Source organism: Fundulus heteroclitus, unplaced genomic scaffold (genome assembly GCF_011125445.2).
Source record: "Fundulus heteroclitus isolate FHET01 unplaced genomic scaffold, MU-UCD_Fhet_4.1 scaffold_68, whole genome shotgun sequence".
Lineage (NCBI taxonomy): Eukaryota > Metazoa > Chordata > Actinopteri > Cyprinodontiformes > Fundulidae > Fundulus > Fundulus heteroclitus.
In genome coordinates this window covers 291,203-313,671 of record NW_023397121.1, presented here as the reverse complement: position 1 = coordinate 313,671, position 22,469 = coordinate 291,203, and the positions used below count along the sequence as shown (strand labels likewise).

General features: G+C 50.9%; 1 protein-coding gene across 5 annotated transcripts in view; it reads left to right on the top strand.

Moving 5' to 3' along the window:
• LOC105922610 (titin homolog) overlaps positions 1–22,469 on the top strand; it is a 44,715-nt gene that overhangs the window by 5,744 nt on the left and 16,502 nt on the right. For 4 of the 5 annotated variants that reach the window (XM_036133811.1, XM_036133812.1, XM_036133813.1 and 1 more), the window contains 7 exons: positions 3,640–3,834; positions 6,501–6,667; positions 6,753–6,781; positions 6,888–6,920; positions 12,564–12,613; positions 13,897–17,636; positions 17,719–17,880. In XM_036133811.1, the coding sequence (XP_035989704.1) occupies positions 3,640–3,834; positions 6,501–6,667; positions 6,753–6,781; positions 6,888–6,920; positions 12,564–12,613; positions 13,897–17,636; positions 17,719–17,880 (4,376 nt within the window). The remainder of the gene's footprint in view (positions 1–3,639; positions 3,835–6,500; positions 6,668–6,752; positions 6,782–6,887; positions 6,921–12,563; positions 12,614–13,896; positions 17,637–17,718; positions 17,881–22,469) is intronic. The other variant, XM_036133814.1, reaches the window with a different exon arrangement.

Genomic DNA, 22,469 nt, shown 5'->3' with positions numbered 1-22,469 from the left:
TATTAATTTGTTGTCTCTGTATTTGACAACCCAGGGATGAATCACGTTTCCAAACGAAGGACCTGGAGTTACTAACAGTTGCTAAACAGTCTCATTCAGGGTATTAAGCTCCTGCCCAGTTGCAAGCAAAGTGTAAGGCTGGAATGACCTGGAGATTTAAAACCTTTTTCCAGGCTTAAACTCTATGAATATGGATAGAAACAGCAAGCAAAAATATTCAAAGAAATTATTGTTGTTGGTGTGAAAGCTCAGAATTAGATGTGTGTGTGTGTGTGTGTGTGTGTGTGTGTGTGAGAGAGAGAGAGTGAAGAAATGAACAAAACTTATGACTTTATCGAAATGTTCAATTTTTATTAATTTATATGTATGCATAATACCTTTTGTTTAAGAGGCAAAAAAAATATATATCGGCATGAAAACAGGTATTTACACATTTGTTTACACATGGTGTAAACATCAGGGTATCATGATTAGTCATGTAGCCATTATAGTCCAGAGTTTAACATTTGGCACCAGGATGTTTTCATACCAATTCTGAAAAGTGCTTGAAAAATAACAAAAATATTTTTTGTACAAGCATGTATTTTATTAGTGTCATTTATTGCAAAATTGCATATTAAAATGCCCAAATAGGCTATTACACTTTCAGAAATAAAAGGATAAAATATGCGATTAATTTGCGATTAATCTCGAGTTAACTATCGACATCATAGGATTATTCGCGATTAAAATTTTTAATCGTTTGACAGCACTAATATATATATATATATATATATATATATATATATATATATATATATATATATATATATATATATAATATAGGATCACTCTTAACAGACTGTTCCTTCAGAGCCAAATCTGCGTGGAGGTCAACTAACTGCAAGCTAACTGACTCAGAAGTAAATCTATGGTTCAGCACTACAATACAAATATACAGTCAGTTTATCAACATCCCACTGTTAATTCTTCTAGTTCAAACATACTACATGTAAATTAAAATTATGACTGTTCATTAATATCAAACTAAACAGTAGACATTTTAAACCTCGTTTACATCTTAGTTAAATAGCTTGAGGCTGTACATGTGTAAATTCCTACGTTGAGCGAGGTACTTGAACCCATCACACACGCAGTATTTGATCCAGTCCGACATTTCTCTGTGTTCAGCGCTGGGTTTCGTCCATACAATGGATGATGAAGGAGAGTATTGGATGTAGAAGGATTTCATGCTCTTTGGTAAGGTGATAACTGTATTTCATCTCATGATTTACAAAGACTTGGAAGAGGATTAAAAAAACCTATGCTGTAATTTGTTAAATTACAGGTCATAGTTTCATAATTAAAAAGGATTTTATATTTTTGTTTTACATGGGTTAAAGATGATTCCGGTGTTTTGAGTTGGGAAAATTTTTTAAAGTGCATGTAAAACATCGCAATGGAAATGTGAGGAATGAAGAAAAAACAATGCTGTAAAAATTGATAAAGTGAGTTTATTTAGCTGAATGCAATAATAATATTATCGTGTGCAGGCTAGGTTTTTTTGTTGTTGCTGATCAAAAAGCTGGATCAGACTACTGGATCAGATTCCATGGATTCTCTCTGAAAGGACATGGCGAGCCTGTGCCCCAAGCAGAACTGTACCTCCATTGACAAACTTCATTCTTCTTACTGACATGAACTTGCCAGTGGTAACAACACAAACCACTGAACAAAGAAAAGAAAAAAAACAACTGAACTCGCAACATAACTTGACTTGACTGACGACTGAAATATATTATATATAGTCACAGAGGGTGTTGGGGTAGCTGGGGCTGAGTTCTTCCTGAAGTCCACAACCATCTCCACTATTTTTACAGCGTTGAGTTCTAAGTTGTTCTCCCTGCACCAGGTCACCAGATGGTCACCCTCCCACCTGTAGGCGGACTCGTCACCATCAGAGATAAATCCCATGAGAGTGGTGTCGTGCGCAAACTTCAGAAGCTTGACAACCGTTGTTTTCCACCAGTCGGACGTGCTGCCGCCTCGACGCCACACAGAGAGACAGCTGGTCAGAATGCTCTCTATGGTACTTGTGTAGAGGGTTGTGAGGATGGGCGGGGGCAGTTGGGCTCTCCTCATCCTCCACAGGAAGTACAAGCGCTTCTGTGCCCTCCTCACCAGATGTGGTGTTCACAGAGCAGGTGAGGTTGTCCGTGATGTGCACCCTGATGAATTTGGTGCTGCTAACCACCTCCACAGCTGAGCTGTTGATGAGTTTGTGTCATCTGCGAACTTCATGATGTGATTGGGGGTGAACCTGGGAGTGCAGTCGTGTGTCATCAGAGTAAACAACAGGGGGCTGCAGACGCAGCCCTAAGGGGAGCCCGTGCTGAGGGTGATGACATCAGAGGTGGTCTGTCAGACCTGAACTGACAGTGGTCAGGAGGTGAGGAAGTGTTGAGGGGTATACTGAAGCCCAGATGTTCCAGTTTTTCCACCAGATGCTGTGGGATGAGGGTGTTGAACGCTAAAGTCCAGGAACATGCTCAATGGGGGCGCGACGTAGGTGGGCTTGAAAGAGGGTGTTGAATGCTGAAGTCCAGGAATATGCTCAAAGGGGGCGGTGCGTGGGCTTGGAACCCGTTAATAACTGCTTGCAGTTCTAGTTATTATTGCTATTTTTTGTTTTACATGTTTAAGTTGAGCTTTACACTAAATATGTGTTACTGATAAGTGCTACAAATGTTACAACACTTTTGTTCATATGGCAGCAGAACTTTTAAATAAAAGTGCTCTTTACACTACTTTTGAATTCATTCTTGGAGTTTGTAAATACAATGCGATTAATCGCGATTAATCGCGATTAATCAGTGCGATTAATCGCGATTAAATATTTTAATCGTTGCCCAGCCCTAGGTGTAACGTTTCAGGCCAGAGCTGCTGCTTTACTCGCTGGCAGAAAAGGAACTGCTGAGCAGAACCGCGGGTCCAGCTCTGAGCTGCAGAACCACGGGTCCAGCTCTAAGCAGCAGAACCGCGGGTCCAGCTCTGAGCTGCAGAACCACGGGTCCAGCTCTGGGCAGCAGAACCACAGGTCCAGCTCTGAGCAGCAGAACCACAGGTCCAGTTCTGAGCTGCAGAACCACAGGTCCAGCTCTGGGCAGCAGAACCACAGGTCCAGCTCTGAGCAGCAGAACCACAGGTCCAGTTCTGAGCTGCAGAACCACAGGTCCAGCTCTGGGCAGCAGAACCACAGGTCCAGCTCTGAGCAGCAGAACCACAGGTCCAGTTCTGAGCTGCAGAACCACAGGTCCAGCTCTGGGCAGCAGAACCACGGGTCCAGTTCTGAGCTGCAGAACCGCAGGTCCAGCTCTGGGCTGCAGAACCGCAGGTCCAGTTCTGGGCAGCAGAACCGCGGGTCCAGCTCTGGGCAGCAGAACCGCAGGTCCAGCTCTGGGCAGCAGAACCACAGGTCCAGCTCTGGGCAGCAGAACCACAGGTCCAGTTCTGGGCAGCAGAACCGCAGAGATTCATCAGGATACCTTCTGCTGAACACGATGGGATAAAGAGCCCAGATGTCTCACAGGAGGCAGAAGAACTAGTCGTCTGCTTCAGAACATCTTGCTGCTGGACCTCATAATTTCGTGTTTTCTTCAGATTCAGGGCGGGACCTGGCGCTGGGTGTGGACCGGATGGCCGGATCCTTGGATTCGGACCGGCTCTCCTTCAGAAAACACTCGGTTCTGATCCGCAGGAGGAGGAACGTGCTGTTTCCCAGCGGGGTGAAGCTCTGCTCCCAGGAGACGTTCGACCAGGCCGTCCAGCACCACCTGAACTTCTTCCACCTCAGAGGTAATGTCTGTTTCCTCTCTTCAGCTGCTGCTTACCAGCTTACACGGGGTCAAAGGTCACCCCGAGCAGGTGCTCCACGTAACCTTATTAACCAGGTGGTTCACCTTTGGTTATGACTGAAGTTCTGACAGCCGGGCTTTAGAGGGAACAGCTGGAATGGGTTTAATCTCTTCTGGATCCGGGTCCATCTCAGCAGGCTGGACTTCAACCGGACAGACTGAAAGCCAGAACCTCAGGTACTGGAGCAGAGGTTCTCCAGATGAAGGTTGTGGTCCAGGTTAATGGTTGACTGGAGCAGAGGTTCTTCAGATGAAGGTTTGTCCAGATTAATGGTTGACTGGAGCAGAAGTTCTCCAGATGAAGGTTGGTCCAGGTTAATGGTTGACTGGAGCAGAAGTTCTCCAGATGAAGGTTGGTCCAGGTTAATGGTTGACTGGAGCAGAAGTTCTTCAGATAAAGGTTGGTCCAGGTTAATGGTTGACTGGAGCAGAAGTTCTCCAGATGAAGGTTGGTCCAGGTTAATGGTTGACTGGAGCAGAGGTTCTTCAGATGAAGGTTTGTCCAGATTAATGGTTGACTGGAGCAGAATTTCTCCAGATGAAGGTTGGTCCAGGTTAATGGTTGACTGGAGCAGAAGTTCTCCAGATGAAGGTTGGTCCAGGTTAATGGTTGACTGGAGCAGAAGTTCTCCAGATGAAGGTTGGTCCAGGTTAATGGTTGACTGGAGCAGAAGTTCTCCAGATGAAGGTTGGTCCAGGTTAATGGTTGACTGGAGCAGAAGTTCTTCAGATAAAGGTTGGTCCAGGTTAATGGTTGACTGGAGCAGAAGTTCTCCAGATGAAGGTTGGTCCAGGTTAATGGTTGACTGGAGCAGAGGTTCTTCAGATGAAGGTTTGTCCAGATTAATGGTTGACTGGAGCAGAAGTTCTTCAGATGAAGGTTGGTCCAGGTTAATGGTTGACTGGAGCAGAAGTTCTCCAGATGAAGGTTGGTCCAGGTTAATGGTTGAATGGAGCAGAAGTTCTTCACATGAAGGTTGGTCAGGATTAATGGTTGATTGGAGCAGAAGTTCTCCAGATGAAGGTTGTGGTCCAGCTTTGGTTGATTGGAGCAGATGTTCTCCAGATGAAGGTTGTGATCCAGATTAATGGTTGACTGGAGCAGAGGTTCATCAGATGAAAGTTGGTCAGGATTAATGGTTGATTGGAGCAGAAGTTCTCCAGATGAAGGTTGTGGTCCAGCTTTGGTTGAATGGAGCAGAAGTTCTTCAGATGAAGGTTGTGGTCCAGCTTTGGTTGATTGGAGCAGACGTTCTCCAGATGAAGGTTGGTCCAGCTTTGGTTGACTGGAGCAGAAGTTCTCCAGATGAAGGTTGTGGTCCAGATTAATGGTTGACTGGAGCAGAAGTTCTTCAGATGAAGGTTGGTCCAGCTTTGGTTGATTGGAGCAGACGTTCTTCAGATGAAGGTTGTGGTCCAGCTTTGGTTAAATGGAGCAGAAGTTCTCCAGATGAAGGTTGTGGTCCAGATTAATGGTTGACTGGAGCAGAAGTTCTTCAGATGAAGGTTGGTCCAGCTTTGGTTGATTGGAGCAGATGTTCTTCAGATGAAGGTTGTGGTCCAGCTTTGGTTAAATGGAGCAGAAGTTCTCCAGATGAAGGTTGGTCCAGGTTTGGTTACCACCTGGGTGGTCATGGTTGATTGGTTAGAGATCAAACAGCCCAGGAAGGTTCACGTTAAAGTCCTGGAGAAGAAATGTCCTCAGTCCTTCCTCCCTCTGGACGAAGCTTTTGAGGTGATGCCAGGGCTTGTTCCAGAGCTACAGATCTAACAGGGGTTTCCAGAGAGCATTCTTCTCAGATCTGCTACCTCTGAGTGTACAGTGATTTAATCCAACATGGCTTCCATAAGGTCCGGTTGTGTTTGGTTCTTCTGGGCATGACAGTTGTCCCCTGCAGCCTTCGGACCATCTGGAAGACAGAACCGGTGCAGGTCCTGTAGGACCTGCTGAAACAGACTCTGGTCATGTCATCCTTTCACTCTGGAAGACATTTGAAGTTGGAGTTGATTAGTTTTTACCTCCAGCTTGACCCTCAGACACCGACCTTATGACCTCTCGTTAATCGCACTGCGCTCCTCGTGGTCCTGCTGTGGCTTCCTGGTCAGACGGTCACCAGCAGCTCCTTGGACGCGTTTCAATGAAGATCCTTCAGACCAAAGTAGCTGGGATGTCTCCTCTGATGGGTGTCCTGAATAACATGGAGACCTGACCTGACCTCTGCTGTGTCTCTGGAAGCGTCTCCATACCTGTCCTGAGGCACCTGACTCATCCATGTGGTGTCGGCCAACATTTTCTCCAAATCTCCTCACTATTGTCTACATTTAGCCGTTTGTCTGCAACAGCCTCAGTTTCCTCATTTGGGCGCAGTGTTGTCTGTGGGAAAGTCCTCATGTTGTTGACTTCAGCTCATTCCCTGAGGTCTGGTGTGGATTGTAGGTCCAGAAGGTCTCCAGAAACAGTTTCTTTACCCTTTGATGAAGGGGGGAATGCTGTTCGGCACCACCAGGGGGCGCTGTGACTGGTTTCTACTGGAACCAGGCTTTATGAGGACAGCGGTAGTTATGGGGACCCTCCCGGATCTCTAATGAGGTTCTAACCTGTTTCAGTGTGCCAGGAGACCGTGTGGGAGGCCTTCAAGATCTTCTGGGACCGGCTCCCGGACCGGGACGAGTACCAGGCCTGGGTGAACCGCTGCATTGACGGCTCCGTCAGTATCCAGGACATCGGCAGCTTCTTCAGCCAATCAGAGGAGCACCGGAGCCTCGTCAGGAGTGTAGGTCCTCTGCCTGGTGTAGACGTGAGGTTCTGTGTGTGGAACTAAAGAGAACAGCGGTAAACCCAGCTCTGCTTTCTTTCAGAGGGTGACCATGGCTGCGGCGATGAACAGGTCAGTAAGTGGTGCTGCAGCTCGTTAAGGCTAATGACCCCCCAGCATTCATGTGGACAGTGTCGTCTGTGTGTTGACCCCTGTGCCGTCTCGTCTCCTGCTGCAGCGCCTCCGTCTCCTCAGGCTCTCCTCCATGCAGGTAGGCGTGGTCATCATCAGCAGCTCTCCAGCCGGGCTGGAGCCTCTTCCTCCTCACCTGCTTTAGGTTCTGGGCTTTGCTGCTTTAATGCACCAGGGGGCGCTCTGCTTGGAGGACAGAACCCGGGCTTTGCTGCTTTAATGCACCAGGGGGCGCTCTGCTTGGAGGACAGAACCCGGGCTTTGCTGCTTTAATGCACCAGGGGGCGCTCTGCTTGGAGGACAGAACCCGGGCTTTGCTGCTTTAATGCACCAGGGGGCGCTCTGCTTGGAGGACAGAACCCGGGCTTTGCTGCTTTAATGCACCAGGGGGCGCTCTGCGTGGAGGACAGAACCCGGGCTTTGCTGCTTTAATGAACCAGGGGGCGCTCTGCTTGGAGGACAGAACCCGGGCTTTGCTGCTTTAATGCACCAGGGGGCGCTCTGCTTGGAGGACAGAACCCGGGCTTTGCTGCTTTAATGCACCAGGGGGCGCTCTGCTTGGAGGACAGAACCCGGGCTTTGCTGCTTTAATACACCAGGGGGGGCTCTGCTTGGAGGACAGAACCCGGGCTTTGCTGCTTTAATGCACCAGGGGGCGCTCTGCTTGGAGAACAGAACCCGGGCTTTGCTGCTTTAATGCACCAGGGGGCGCTCTGCTTGGAGGACAGAACCCGGGCTTTGCTGCTTTAATACACCAGGGGGGGCTCTGCTTGGAGGACAGAACCCGGGCTTTGCTGCTTTAATACACCAGGGGGGGCTCTGCTTGGAGGACAGAACCCGGGCTTTGCTGCTTTAATGCACCAGGGGGCGCTCTGCTTGGAGAACAGAACCCGGGCTTTGCTGCTTTAATGCACCAGGGGGCGCTCTGCTTGGAGGACAGAACCCGGGCTTTGCTGCTTTAATACACCAGGGGGGGCTCTGCTTGGAGGACAGAACCCGGGCTTTGCTGCTTTAATGAACCAGGGGGCGCTCTGCTTGGAGGACAGAACCCGGGCTTTGCTGCTTTAATGAACCAGGGGGCGCTCTGCTTGGAGGACAGAACCCGGGCTTTGCTGCTTTAATGAACCAGGGGGCGCTCTGCTTGGAGGACAGAACCCGGGCTTTGTTGCTTTAATGCACCAGGGGGCGCTCTGCTTGGAGGACAGAACCCGGGCTTTGCTGGTTTAATGAACCAGGGGGCGCTCTGCGTGGAGGACAGAACCCGGGCTTTGCTGCTTTAATGCACCAGGGGGCGCTCTGCTTGGAGAACAGAACCCGGGCTTTGCTGCTTTAATGCACCAGGGGGCGCTCTGCTTGGAGGACAGAACCCGGGCTTTGCTGCTTTAATACACCAGGGGGGGCTCTGCTTGGAGGACAGAACCCGGGCTTTGCTGCTTTAATGAACCAGGGGGCGCTCTGCTTGGAGGACAGAACCCGGGCTTTGCTGCTTTAATGAACCAGGGGGCGCTCTGCTTGGAGGACAGAACCCGGGCTTTGCTGCTTTAATGAACCAGGGGGCGCTCTGCTTGGAGGACAGAACCCGGGCTTTGTTGCTTTAATGCACCAGGGGGCACTCTGCTTGGAGGACAGAACCCGGGCTTTGCTGGTTTAATGAACCAGGGGGCGCTCTGCGTGGAGGACAGAACCCGGGCTTTGCTGCTTTAATACACCAGGGGGGGCTCTGCTTGGAGGACAGAACCCGGGCTTTGCTGCTTTAATGAACCAGGGGGCGCTCTGCTTGGAGGACAGAACCCGGGCTTTGCTGCTTTAATGAACCAGGGGGCGCTCTGCTTGGAGGACAGAACCCGGGCTTTGTTGCTTTAATGAACCAGGGGCGCTCTGCTTGGAGGACAGAACCCGGGCTTTGCTGCTTTAATGCACCAGGGGGCGCTCTGCTTGGAGAACAGAACCCGGGCTTTGCTGCTTTAATGCACCAGGGGGCGCTGTGCTTGGAGGACAGAACCCGGGCTTTGCTGCTTTAATGAACCAGGGGGCGCTCTGCTTGGAGAACAGAACCCGGGCTTTGCTGCTTTAATGCATCAGGGGGCGCTCTGCTTGGAGGACAGAACCCGGGCTTTGCTGCTTTAATGCACCAGGGGGCGCTCTGCTTGGAGAACAGAACCCGGGCTTTGCTGCTTTAATGCACCAGGGGGCGCTATGCTTGGAGAACAGAACCCGGGCTTTGCTGCTTTAATGAACCAGGGGGCGCTCTGCTTGGAGAACAGAACCCGGGCTTTGCTGCTTTAATGCATCAGGGGGCGCTCTGCTTGGAGGACAGAACCCGGGCTTTGCTGCTTTAATGAACCAGGGGGCGCTCTGCTTGGAGGACAGAACCCGGGCTTTGCTGCTTTAATGAACCAGGGGGCGCTCTGCTTGGAGGACAGAACCCGGGCTTTGCTGCTTTAATGCACCAGGGGGCGCTATGCTTGGAGAACAGAACCCGGGCTTTGCTGCTTTAATGAACCAGGGGGCGCTCTGCTTGGAGAACAGAACCCGGGCTTTGCTGCTTTAATGCACCAGGGGGCGCTATGCTTGGAGAACAGAACCCGGGCTTTGCTGCTTTAATGAACCAGGGGGCGCTCTGCTTGGAGAACAGAACCCGGGCTTTGCTGCTTTATGGAACCAGGGGGCGCTCTGCTTGGAGGACAGAACCCGGGCTTTGCTGCTTTAATGAACCAGGGGGCGCTCTGCTTGGAGGACAGAACCCGGGCTTTGCTGCTGTAATGCATCAGGGGGCGCTCTGCTTGGAGGACAGAACCCGGGCTTTGCTGCTTTAATGAACCAGGGGGCGCTCTGCTTGGAGGACAGAACCCGGGCTTTGCTGCTTTAATGAACAAGGGGGCGCTCTGCTTGGAGAACAGAACCCGGGCTTTGCTGCTTTAATGAACCAGGGGGCGCTATGCTTGGAGAACAGAACCCGGGCTTTGCTGCTTTAATGCACCAGGGGGCGCTCTGCTTGGGGAACAGAACCCGGGCTTTGCTGCTTTAATGCACCAGGGGGCGCTCTGCTTGGAGGACAGAACCCGGGCTTTGCTGCTTTAATGAACCAGGGGGCGCTCTGCTTGGAGAACAGAACCCGGGCTTTGCTGCTTTAATGCACCAGGGGGCGCTCTGCTTGGAGAACAGAACCCGGGCTTTGCTGCTTTAATGCACCAGGGGGCGCTCTGCTTGGAGAACAGAACCCGGGCTTTGCTGCTTTAATGCACCAGGGGGTGCTCTGCTTGGAGAACAGAACCAGGGCTTTGCTGCTTTAATGCACCAGGGGGCGCTCTGCTTGGAGAACAGAACCCGGGCTTTGCTGCTTTAATGAACCAGGGGGCGCTCTGCTTGGAGGACAGAACCCGGGCTTTGCTGCTTTAATGAACCAGGGGGCGCTCTGCTTGGAGGACAGAACCCGGGCTTTGCTGCTTTAATGAACCAGGGGGCGCTCTGCTTGGAGGACAGAACCCGGGCTTTGCTGCTTTAATGCATCAGGGGGCGCTCTGCTTGGAGAACAGAACCTAGGCTTTGCTGCTTTAATGCACCAGGGGCGCTCTGCTTGGAGAACAGAACCCGGGCTTTGCTGCTTTAATGAACCAGGGGGCGCTCTGCTTGGAGAACAGAACCCGGGCTTTGCTGCTTTAATGCACCAGGGGGCGCTCTGCTTGGAGGACAGAACCCGGGCTTTGCTGCTTTAATGAACCAGGGGGCGCTCTGCTTGGAGAACAGAACCCGGGCTTTGCTGCTTTAATGCACCAGGGGGCGCTCTGCTTGGAGGACAGAACCCGGGCTTTGCTGCTTTAATGCACCAGGGGGCGCTCTGCTTGGAGGACAGAACCCGGGCTTTGCTGGTTTAATGAACCAGGGGGCGCTCTGCGTGGAGGACAGAACCCGGGCTTTGCTGCTTTAATACACCAGGGGGGGCTCTGCTTGGAGGACAGAACCCGGGCTTTGCTGCTTTAATGCACCAGGGGGCGCTCTGCTTGGAGAACAGAACCCGGGCTTTGCTGCTTTAATGAACCAGGGGGCGCTCTGCTTGGAGGACAGAACCCGGGCTTTGCTGCTTTAATGCACCAGGGGGCGCTCTGCTTGGAGAACAGAACCCGGGCTTTGCTGCTTTAATGAACCAGGGGGCGCTCTGCTTGGAGGACAGAACCCGGGCTTTGCTGCTTTAATGAACCAGGGGGCGCTCTGCTTGGAGGACAGAACCCGGGCTTTGCTGCTTTAATGAACCAGGGGGCGCTCTGCTTGGAGGACAGAACCCGGGCTTTGCTGCTTTAATGCACCAGGGGGCGCTCTGCTTGGAGGACAGAACCCGGGCTTTGCTGTTTTAATGAACCAGGGGGCGCTCTGCTTGGAGAACAGAACCCGGGCTTTGCTGCTTTAATGAACCAGGGGGCGCTCTGCTTGGAGGACAGAACCCGTGCTTTGCTGCTTTAATGCACCAGGGGGCGCTCTGCTTGGAGAACAGAACCTAGGCTTTGCTGCTTTAATGCACCAGGGGCGCTCTGCTTGGAGAACAGAACCCGGGCTTTGCTGCTTTAATGAACCAGGGGGCGCTCTGCTTGGAGAACAGAACCCGGGCTTTGCTGCTTTAATGCACCAGGGGGCGCTCTGCTTGGAGGACAGAACCCGGGCTTTGCTGCTTTAATGAACCAGGGGGCGCTCTGCTTGGAGAACAGAACCCGGGCTTTGCTGCTTTAATGCACCAGGGGGCGCTCTGCTTGGAGGACAGAACCCGGGCTTTGCTGCTTTAATGCACCAGGGGGCGCTCTGCTTGGAGGACAGAACCCGGGCTTTGGTGGTTTAATGAACCAGGGGGCGCTCTGCGTGGAGGACAGAACCCGGGCTTTGCTGCTTTAATACACCAGGGGGGGCTCTGCTTGGAGGACAGAACCCGGGCTTTGCTGCTTTAATGCACCAGGGGGCGCTCTGCTTGGAGAACAGAACCCGGGCTTTGCTGCTTTAATGAACCAGGGGGCGCTCTGCTTGGAGAACAGAACCCGGGCTTTGCTGCTTTAGTGCACCAGGGGGCGCTCTGCTTGGAGGACAGAACCCGGGCTTTGCTGCTTTAATGCACCAGGGGGCGCTCTGCTTGGAGGACAGAACCCGGGCTTTGCTGCTTTAATGAACCAGGGGGCGCTCTGCTTGGAGAACAGAACCCGGGCTTTGCTGCTTTAATGCACCAGGGGGGGCTCTGCTTGGAGGACAGAACCCGGGCTTTGCTACTTTAATACACCAGGGGGGGCTCTGCTTGGAGGACAGAACCCGGGCTTTGCTGCTTTAATGCACCAGGGGGCGCTCTGCTTGGAGGACAGAACCCGGGCTTTGCTGCTTTCTGATAAAAAATAAATGTATTATTTATTTCAGATGCTATAATCAAAGCATCTGAATTTAAAATAGAAATCTCCCTTTAGCAGCTGTACATTCCTCTGTAGCGCTACCAGAACCGGACCTGCTTTGTTCTAATGGGTCCGTCTGGTACAGACACCCTACCGGCAGGTCCAGTAGAACCTTGTATGGTCCGTTATGATCTTTGAGGAGCCCTGCCGATGGAGCCGGTCAGACGGGTTCATCCAGGGTGGAGTTCTGGGTCTTTGTTTGGACGGGTCTAGTCATAAGGAGAAGCAGATGTTCTGGACCATCGCCACCTTGTTCTGAGCTGTGTATTAAAACACCGTTGTGTTGTGTGTTTGTCCTGCAGGTCGGAACCACCTGTCCAGACAGAAGAACCTGCAGTATCGGGCCTACCAGGTACAATCAGAACTTTTAATGAATGATCTATGAGTGGAGCGACCTTATCATGTGAAGACCCGGCAGCCTCTGTCTGGGCCAGAGAGCTGCTGGGTTTGAGCTATGAAGGCACCATCTCTGTGGACCGGTACCAACCTGAACCAGAACTAAGGCCAAAATCTGCAGCCTTTCTCCAAACCTCCAACAACCCTGATTTTAATGACTTTAGTGGCCAGTGAGCACCCACACGCCGCCTTAAAGAGGTTCTAGAGTTTGGCAACGAACGGAGAACCTAGAACCACAAGGTGTGGGGTCATCTGCATGTCCTCCAGCTAAGGCTGAGCTAGACCGTCACCTGGTGGCTGACGGGGATGGTGCTGATGGGGTCCAGCCCGCTGCTCCCTGGGGGACGGGCTGGATGCAGAGCATGGGTTTCACTGATGATGAAGATGATGGTTCTGCTCATAAACAGGTAGACAGGGGTTGCTCTGAGGCCTTTGGTTCAGGTTGGAGTGGAGCTGTCAGGAGCTGCCGTCCCTCACCTTACACCCCGATCGGTGTCTGGAAGCGTCTGACGCGGCGCTCAGAATAGATCTGTAAGCCTATTTACGGGCAGCAGCCTGGTGAGGGGACGGAGGAGACGTGACTGAGTCGGTGCAGGCCCCTGGTCCCTCCCTGGTCCCTCCCTGGTCCCCCCACCTGGTCCCTCCCTGGTCCCCCCCTGGTTCCCCCCTGGTCCCTCCCTGGTCCCCCCCTGGTCCCCCCCTGGTTCCCCCCTGGCCCCAGCAAAGACCACAGTAGGCCAGGAACCAGGAACCACTGAAGCCCATTAGAGCTCTGGACCTGTTGGATGATAATGTCTGCATAGTCTGACCCACCAAGTTCAGGGTTCAGGGCAGTTTTAGAATCAGACTCAGAATCAGACTCAGAATCAGACTCACTTTAATGATCCCAGGGGGAGTTAATTAGTTTTAGAGTTGGTGCGGGCCGTTGCCCCGTGTAGCTGAGATAACAGAACGCCTTGTTGGATAACATCATTCAGGACACACAGGAACACTGTGAGCCTTACAGAGCTCAGCAATGACTGATTTCAGGATCATTTCAGATGCAGGGCATGAAATCATTCCCCAGGCGCTTTAGCTGGAGAACATGGAGAACATGGAGAACATGGTGGCCTTGTGCAGGAACAGCAGAACCACACGTTTACAGATTCCTTTCTCTGGGGTTTGTTCCAGCCTTCATCTCAGGCTGAGCTCCAGACAGACATGCTTCCTTTAATCCGTTCCACTAATACCGTTTTACAGGAGACAACAGCGCTGTCATTGGATCAGAAGCTATTACAGTCCGTAAGGAGGAGCTTTCTCCCGGCTTTGGAGTCACCTCTGGGACTCCTCCACCCTCTGCTACTGAAGCTCCACCTAAGGAGACGTTCCTACCTGGGAATCTAACCTCTGACCTGGCTGCTGACCCCGTGCCAGAAGACTCTAATGATATCCAGGAGACCGTGGCCAGCGTTGCTTCACAGAGTCCGGCTGAGGACATCAGAGACGTCAACGCTTTAAACGATGGAGCCACTTCAGAGCAGACCACAGAGATGACCACAGCTGGTCACCATGTTCCCCACCAGCATGTTGGCACCACAGATCAGGAGGCTGCCACTGGTTCAGACGGAGCAAAAGACAAAGAAGAGCTTCTAGAACATGGAGAAATCCTAGAAACGATTACTGAAGAGTTGACCAGCCTGCATGTAGCAGATCCAGAGGATGAGGAACCTGCAGCTCCAGGGATGCCTCCACAGCCCACCGTCTTCCCTGCTGCAGAGACCTTCACTCAGGAGGACGCAGAGGACCATCTACCTCCAGGAGTGACTCCAGCAGTAGCTGAGGAGGTCCAGACAGAAGACAGGCCTGGAACGACTGCTACAAGTTCTCTCAGGCCAGGACAGGAGGACATCTTTGAGAACTCTTTAGATGCTGTCCCTGGTGTCACTGAGGCGGGACAAGAACCTGCTGTTGAAGCTGAAAGTCCTTCTAAAGGCGAGGTAGATGTTCCTTCAGAGGCAGCTGTAGAGGTGGGCCAAGATGAGACAAGGGTCCCCACAGAGACACCCACTGTGGTTCTGACGGTGGAACCTGAAGAGGAGACGGAAATCAACACCAATGAGATTCCAGAACCAGAATCCAACGCAGATGGTTCTTCTCCAGCCTCCATCCTGGTAACCACCTCCCAGACGATGGCTGAAGTAGGAGAAGACCCTGAGATGACCATCAAACCGTTCCTTATTCCAGAAGGAGATGAAGATGCTATTCAGGAGATCCCAACAATGGGAACCATGACGACAGAGAAAACCGGCAGAGAACATCCTGTTCCTGTTTCTACAGCAGAGCCAGAGGAGGTGATGGAGGTCACACATGAAGAAGATCAGATGGCTGAAGGTGCAACAGAGCCTGGTGCTGAAAAAGAACCGGCTCCACCAGAAGAAACCACCATCAACCCAGACTGGGCAGCACACTCAGAGGAACATCAGAACAAGACGCAAGATCAGGTGGAACCACCAGAAGAGAAGATCATTGAAGAAGAATCGGTGAGAGGCGGAGCAGAATCAGAAGGTGCCGCTATTAAAGCTGCAGGAGGTTCTGGTGAAGATGGATATACACCTACAGAACCCACAGAGAATAACGAACTCAAAACTGTAGAGGAACTAGAACTCACAGCAACAACCACACATGAACCAGAACCTTTAGGAGATGCAGTTTTAGCAGGAGTACCTCCCAGAACCGATGCTGCGGAACCAGAAAATGTAGAAGAAACACTCAAAGGAACAGAGCTTAAAACGGAACCAAGAGATGACACAGAACCCACAGTAGACATGACCGGTGAGAAACCGGCACATGAAGTAGAACTTCAGTTAGTAACTGCTGAAGAACCTCAACCTTCAACAGGACCGACAGCAGAGATAAATTCTCCTGAAGGAACTACAGAAAAGCCGTCAACGGAACCGGCAACGAGAAAGGCAGAAGCTAGGGAAGAAAGGCCAAAACCCACTGCAGAACCTGAAACCTTTGGAGAACCAGTCCAAGAAATAAACCCCACTGTAGACATCACACAAGAACCAGAACCAACCACTAAACCAGAACAAGAGACGGAACCTTCTCCAAAAATAGAGATCACAGACAAAACGATCGAAGCCAATTCATCAGAACCCACGACACAAGCAGAACCGTTCCCAGAGCTCAGAACAGAACCAGCACAAGAAACAGATGCTGGAATGAAACCAGCAGAAGAAGCAAAAGCTGGCGGAGAACTAGAACAGGAACCCGGACCCACCTTGAAACCAAATCCCTCTACAGAATTAACAGAACCAAGCACTGTACCGACACAAGAAACTAAACAAGAAACAACGGATGAAGCAAACTCATCAGAACCCACAGCAGAACCAGAACAAGTTCCACAACCCACCAAAGAACCATCACATGAAACGGATCCCATCATAAATCAAGAGAAAGAAGAGTCTACTAGAGGACGGGAAGAAGTAAAACATGTGGGAGAACCAGAAAAACCAGACCAAGAACCCAGACAGACTAAAGAACCAACACAAGAAACACAGCAAACCATGAAACCCACAGAAGGAACAACCAAAGATGGAAGAACTCAACCCACAGGAGATCCAGCACAATCAACAGATTCCCCCCCAGAGACGGCACAGCCCACCATAGAACCTGCTCAAGAAGCTGAGGCTGCAGAAGATCAACCTAGAACCTTTGAAGAACCAACACAAGGTTCCTTACACATAGAAAAAACTGGCCAAGAAGTGGAACTCATCAAAGAATCATCGCATGAAACCGAAGGAATGATTAGACCAGCTCAAGAAATGGAACAAACAGAACCACCAACTAAAACAGAACCTACAGGAGAACCAGGCCCCAAAACAGAAACCACTGAAGAACCTCTACAGGAAATAAAACTTCAACAAGACATCGCCCCCAAACAGCCTGCTCTGGTACCAGAACCCAGAACAGAACCAACTGTTATTAAAGAGCCTTCTGAAGAGGCAACAAAAGAACCACAGCCTACAACTGCACAGCAACCTACACCTGCTGGAGAACCAACAGAAGAATTAGAACCTCCAACTAGAGCAGGTTATAAGAAAGAACCTACAAGACCGCAAGAAACAGAACCAGCTAAAGATCCAAGACTTCATGGAGAACCATCACCTGGAGTGGAAGCAGTTACAGAACCCCCCAAAGAGGCCCAAACAATAGTGGAACAACCTAGGAGGAACCCAGAACCTACAAGACAACCAGGACCAGGTGACTCCGTTGGACCTGGACCTCCAACATTTTCAGATACAAAGCAAGAAGCAGCAGCTGGGGAACCGTCTAAGGAGCAGGAGGGCAGAACCTCTGAAACGTCAGATGAAGGAACAACAGATGTTCCACAGGAGTCGTTAGTACCACAGGCTCCTGTAACTGTTGAAGGTTCAGAACGCCCCAAAGAACAACTGCCTGTGACTGAGTTGGAGGGAACTATTGTAGAAGATGCGTCTACTGGATCTCCACACGGTTCTGAGGCTGACATTCCACCCCAAACCATCAAAGGAACTACTTCCCCTGTGGTGGAACCAGCAACCAAGGTGGTAGAATTGGTTCCTGAAGATGAAGATGCCAGCAAAACATCTCCAGAAGTTGTGACCACAGTGCTACCATGGACCATATCAGAACCAGACTCTCTCCAGACCGTCCTCCCTGAAGAACCCACAGAGAATGGTTCCCTGGCAGTTCTCCCATCAGAAGATTTCATGACAGAGGCTCCTTTACAGGTTGCACCTGGTTCCCCCGGTGAAACAGACGTAGAAGAAGCTAGACGAGGAACATCAACAGTAAGTCCCACTGAGGAGGCCCCTGGAGGTTCCACTGCTAAGTATGTGGTGGAAACCAACAACGGCAACTTCCCGGATCTAGCAGTGCATCCCTATGAGGAGGAAGAAGAAGACAACTTGCTGGGAAACAACGGCTTTGTGGGGGAGGCTGAGGAGGAGAACTCGGTAAGCTCACGTAGAATAGCTAGCTCTGATCGGTCGAGATTCCCTCATCGGCTCACCCTCTCGGTATGTTCTGCATGTTTAGATCGGTAATGAGATAGACGAGACGCTGCTGCGGCCCCCACGGCCCCTGAGGGACCACGTGGTGGAGCTGCGCATCAAGCTGAAAGGAGAGACCTACAACGACGCTCTGAGAGACCCGGGCAGCTTAGAGTACCAGCAGCTGGCCCGACACTTCAAACGCAAGGTGAGGGTCGGTCAGGGAGGCGGGGGGTGCAGTGGGGGCGAGGTTCAGTGGGACTCTTCAGGTTCAATAGTCAGATCTCTACCTGCAGCATTAGGTGAGGGTTGGTCAGGGAGCCGGGGGGTGCAGTGGGGACGGGGTTTCAGTTCAGATTTAAAGGTTAGGCCTCTACCAGCAGCGTTAGGTGAGGGTCGGTCAGGGAGCCGGGGGGTGCAGTGGGGACGGGGTGCAGTGGGACCGTTCAGATTTAAAGGTCAGACTTCTACCTGCAGCATTAGGTGAGGGTCGGTCAGGGAGCCGGGGGGTGCAGTGGGGACGGGGTGCAGTGGGACCGTTCAGGTTTAAAGGTTAGACCTCTACCAGCAGCACTAGGTGAGGGTTGGTCAGGGAGCGGGGGGTGCAGAGGGGACGGGGTTTCCGTTCAGGTTTAAAGGTTAGACCTCTACCAGCAGCACTAGGTGAGGGTCGGTCAGGGAGCTGGGGGGTGCAGAGGGGACGGGGTTTCAGTTCAGATTTAAAGGTTAGGCCTCTACCAGCAGCACTAGGTGAGGGTCGGTCAGGGAGCGGGGGGGTGCAGTGGGGACGGGGTGCAGTGGGACTGTTCAGGTTCTAAGGTAAGACCTCTACCTGCAGCATTAGGTGAGGGTCGGTCAGGGAGCGGGGGGGGGGGGGGGGCAGTGGGGACAGGGTTTCAGTTCAGATTTAAAGGTTAGGCCTCTACCAGCAGCACTAGGTGAGGGTCGGTCAGGGCGCGGGGGGTGCAGTGGGGACGGGGTGCAGTGGGACTGTTCAGGTTCAATAGTCAGATCTCTACCTGCAGCATTAGGTGAGGGTCGGTCAGGGAGCGGGGGGGGGGGGGGGTGCAGTGGGGACAGGGTTTCAGTTCAGATTTAAAGGTTAGGCCTCTACCAGCAGCACTAGGTGAGGGTCGGTCAGGGAGCGGGGGGTGCAGTGGGGACGGGGTGCAGTGGGACTGTTCAGGTTCAATAGTCAGATCTCTACCTGCAGCATTAGGTGAGGGTCGGTCAGGGAGCGGGGGGGGGGGGGTGCAGTGGGGACAGGGTTTCAGTTCAGATTTAAAGGTTAGGCCTCTACCAGCAGCACTAGGTGAGGGTCGGTCAGGGAGCGGGGGGTGCAGTGGGGACGGGGTGCAGTGGGACTGTTCAGGTTCAATAGTCAGATCTCTACCTGCAGCATTAGGTGAGGGTTGGTCAGGGAGCGGGGGGTGCAGTGGGGACGGGGTTCAGTGGGGACGGGGTTCAGTGGGACCGTTCAGGTTTAAAGGTTAGACCTCTACCAGCAGCACTAGGTGAGGGTCGGTCAGGGAGCGGGTGGTGCAGAGGGGACAGGGTGCAGTGGGACCGTTCAGATTTAAAGGTAAGATCTCTACCAGCAGCATTAGGTGAGGGTCGGTCAGGGAGCGGGGGGTGCAGTGGGGACGGGGTTCAGTGGGGACGGGGTTCAGTGGTCAGACCTCTACCAGCAGCATTAGGTGAGGGTCGGTCAGTGAGCCGGGGGAGCAGAGGGGACGGGGTTTCAGTTCAGGTTTAAAGGTTAGACCTCTACCTGCAGCATTAGGTGAGGATGTTAGGGTCAGAGGACAATGACCTGATGGCAAATCCACTCAGATCTCTAAAAGATGGCAGTGATCCTTTTCTCCTGTGGACATCAGCGTCTGCTGAAATGATCCCCCAGTCTGCCTCGTGTTGTTATCCTCTTCTTGTTTTGACTCGGCGCTTCCTGCCGCCTCCTCTGTATCCCTCTCTCTGACGTCTTCAACTCAGTAAAACTGGTTCTCTGGTGGTTTCCCTCAAACTGCAGACTCAGGAGTCTGGCTCCGGTTTAAAGGCCTCGCCTGATTTTCATGCTTTAAGGATCTTCGTGCTTTACAGCTCAGCTTGCTGTGCTCTGCCAGGGGCCGTCTATACGAGCCGGTGGGCTGCAGAGGACGTCCGTATACGAGCAGTGACTCACTGCTGGAAAAAGCAGCGCTGCCAGGAAAGCAGCGCAGCGTGTTCCCGCTCCGCTGGGAGGTTTCTGGGCCTCGGCCCATGTTAGTGACGTGGGAAAGCAGTTTATGGCTCGAATGTCAGGGTCAGGCTCTTTAATGAGGGAGTATGGAGTGGATCACAGTGCTAATAGAAGCAGCAGAAGAAGAAGAGGGCAGCCACCGGCCACCGAGGCCCCAGAACCAGTTTCTACTTCCAGATAAAAGCTGTGAGCAGCAGATCTCAGCCAGTGATACAAGGACAGCGTCAGTCTTTACTCGTCTTCCTTCCACACAGATGACTCTGTTCTGGTTCGTTAAAGGCTGTATCCCTGACAGCGTTGTCCACTGATGGGACAACCTGCTAGTGCCTGGATAGAAGGAAAATAGACGTTTAATGGTTCACCTCGAAGTTTTAATTAGGACCGGTCAACGAGGAATCATTTGTTTTAATTATGTGAACTATAACCGGTCAACGAGGAATCATTTTAATTATAGTTTTAACTAAGAAAAGTCTGAGTAGTCCCATGAGTCCCGTAGGAGTTGACCAGGATCAGCACCTGCAGCTTCTGAAATCACTGACTAACTCTGGGCCCTTCACCTTCAGCGCTAACTAACCACTGGTGCAAGGTGAATAACAGTTGGACCAGTTAACCCAGGCTACTCAACCAGGTGAATAAATCAGGTGAACCAAGCAGGTGAATAAATCAGGTAAATCAACCAGGTGAATAAACCAAGTGAATCAACCAGGTGAATAAACCAGGTGAACCAAGCAGGTGAATAAACCAGGTGAATCAACCAGGTGAATAAACCAGGTGAACCAAGCAGGTGAATAAATCAGGTAAATTAACCAGGTGAATAAACCAGGTGAATCACTCAGGTGAACAAACCAGGTTATTAAATCGGGTGAATAAACCAGGTTATTAAATCAGCCAGGTGAATAAATCAGGTGAATCAACCAGGTAAATAAATCAGGTTATTAAATCAGGTGAATAAACCAGGTGAATAAACCAGGTGAACCAAGCAGGTGAATAAATCAGGTGAATCAACCAGGTGAATAAATCAGGTGAATCAACCAGGTGAATAAATCAGGTGAATAAATCAGGTAAATCAACCAGGTGAATCAACCAGGTGAATAAACCAGGTAAATCAACCAGGTGAATAAACCAGGTGAACCAAGCAGGTGAATAAACCAGGTAAATCAACCAGGTGAATCAATCAGGTGAATAAATTAGGTAAATCAACCAGGTAAATCAACCAGGTGAATCAACCAGGTGAATAAATCAGGTGATAACCAGGTAAATCAACCAGGCGAATCAACCAGGTGAATCAATCAGGTGAATAAACCAGGTGAACCAAGCAGGTGAATAAACCAGGTAAATCAATCAGGTGAATAAATCAGGTGAATCAACCAGGTGAATAAATCAGGTGAACAAATCAGGTGAACCAATCAGGTGAATAAATCAGATGAATCTCTAACAGGTTGAGCAGCTAAACCGGGTAAATCAACCAGGTGAATAAATCATGTGATTAACCAGGTAAATCAACCAGGTGAATAAACCAGGTGAATAAATCAGGTAAATCAACCAGGTGAATAAACCAGGTGAACCAATCAGGTGAATAAATCAGGTGAATCTCTAACAGTTTGAGCAGCTAAACCGGGTAAATCAACCAGGTGAATAAATCAGGTGATTAACCAGGTAAATCAACCAGGTGAATAAACCAGGTGAATAAATCAGGTAAATCAACCAGGTGAATAAACCAGGTGAACCAAGCAGGTGAATCTCTAACAGGTTGAGCAGGTAAACCAGGTAAATCAACCAGGTGAATAAATCAGGTGAATAAATCAGGTCATTAACCAGGTGAATTAAGCAGGTGAATCAATCAGGTGAATAAACCAGGTGAATAAACCAGGTGAATCTCTAACAGGTTGAGCAGCTAAACCAGGTGAATAAATCAGGTGATTAAACCAGGTGAACCAAGCAGGTAAATCAACCAGGTGAATAAATCAGGTGAATAAATCAGGTGAATAAATCAGGTGAACCAATCAGGTGAATAAATCAGGTGAATCAGGTGAATAAACCAGGTGAATCTCTAACAGGTTGAGCAGCTAAACCGGGTAAATCAACCAGGTGAATAAATCAGGTGATTAACCAGGTAAATCAACCAGGTGAATAAACCAGGTAAATCAACCAGGTGAATAAACCAGGTGATTAACCAGGTAAATCAACCAGGTGAATAAACCAGGTAAATCAACCAGGTGAATAAACCAGGTGAACCAAGCAGGTGAATCTCTAACAGGTTGAGCAGGTAAACCAGGTAAATCAACCAGGTGAATAAATCAGGTGATTAACCAGGTGAATCAAGCAGGTGAATCAATCAGGTGAATAAATCAGGTGATTAAACCAGGTGAACCAAGCAGGTAAATCAACCAGGTGAATAAATCAGGTGAATAAATCAGGTGAATAAATGAGGTGAACCAATCAGGTGAATAAATCAGGTGAATCAGGTGAATAAACCAGGTGAATCTCTAACAGGTTGAGCAGCTAAACCGGGTAAATCAACCAGGTGAATAAATCAGGTGATTAACCAGGTAAATCAACCA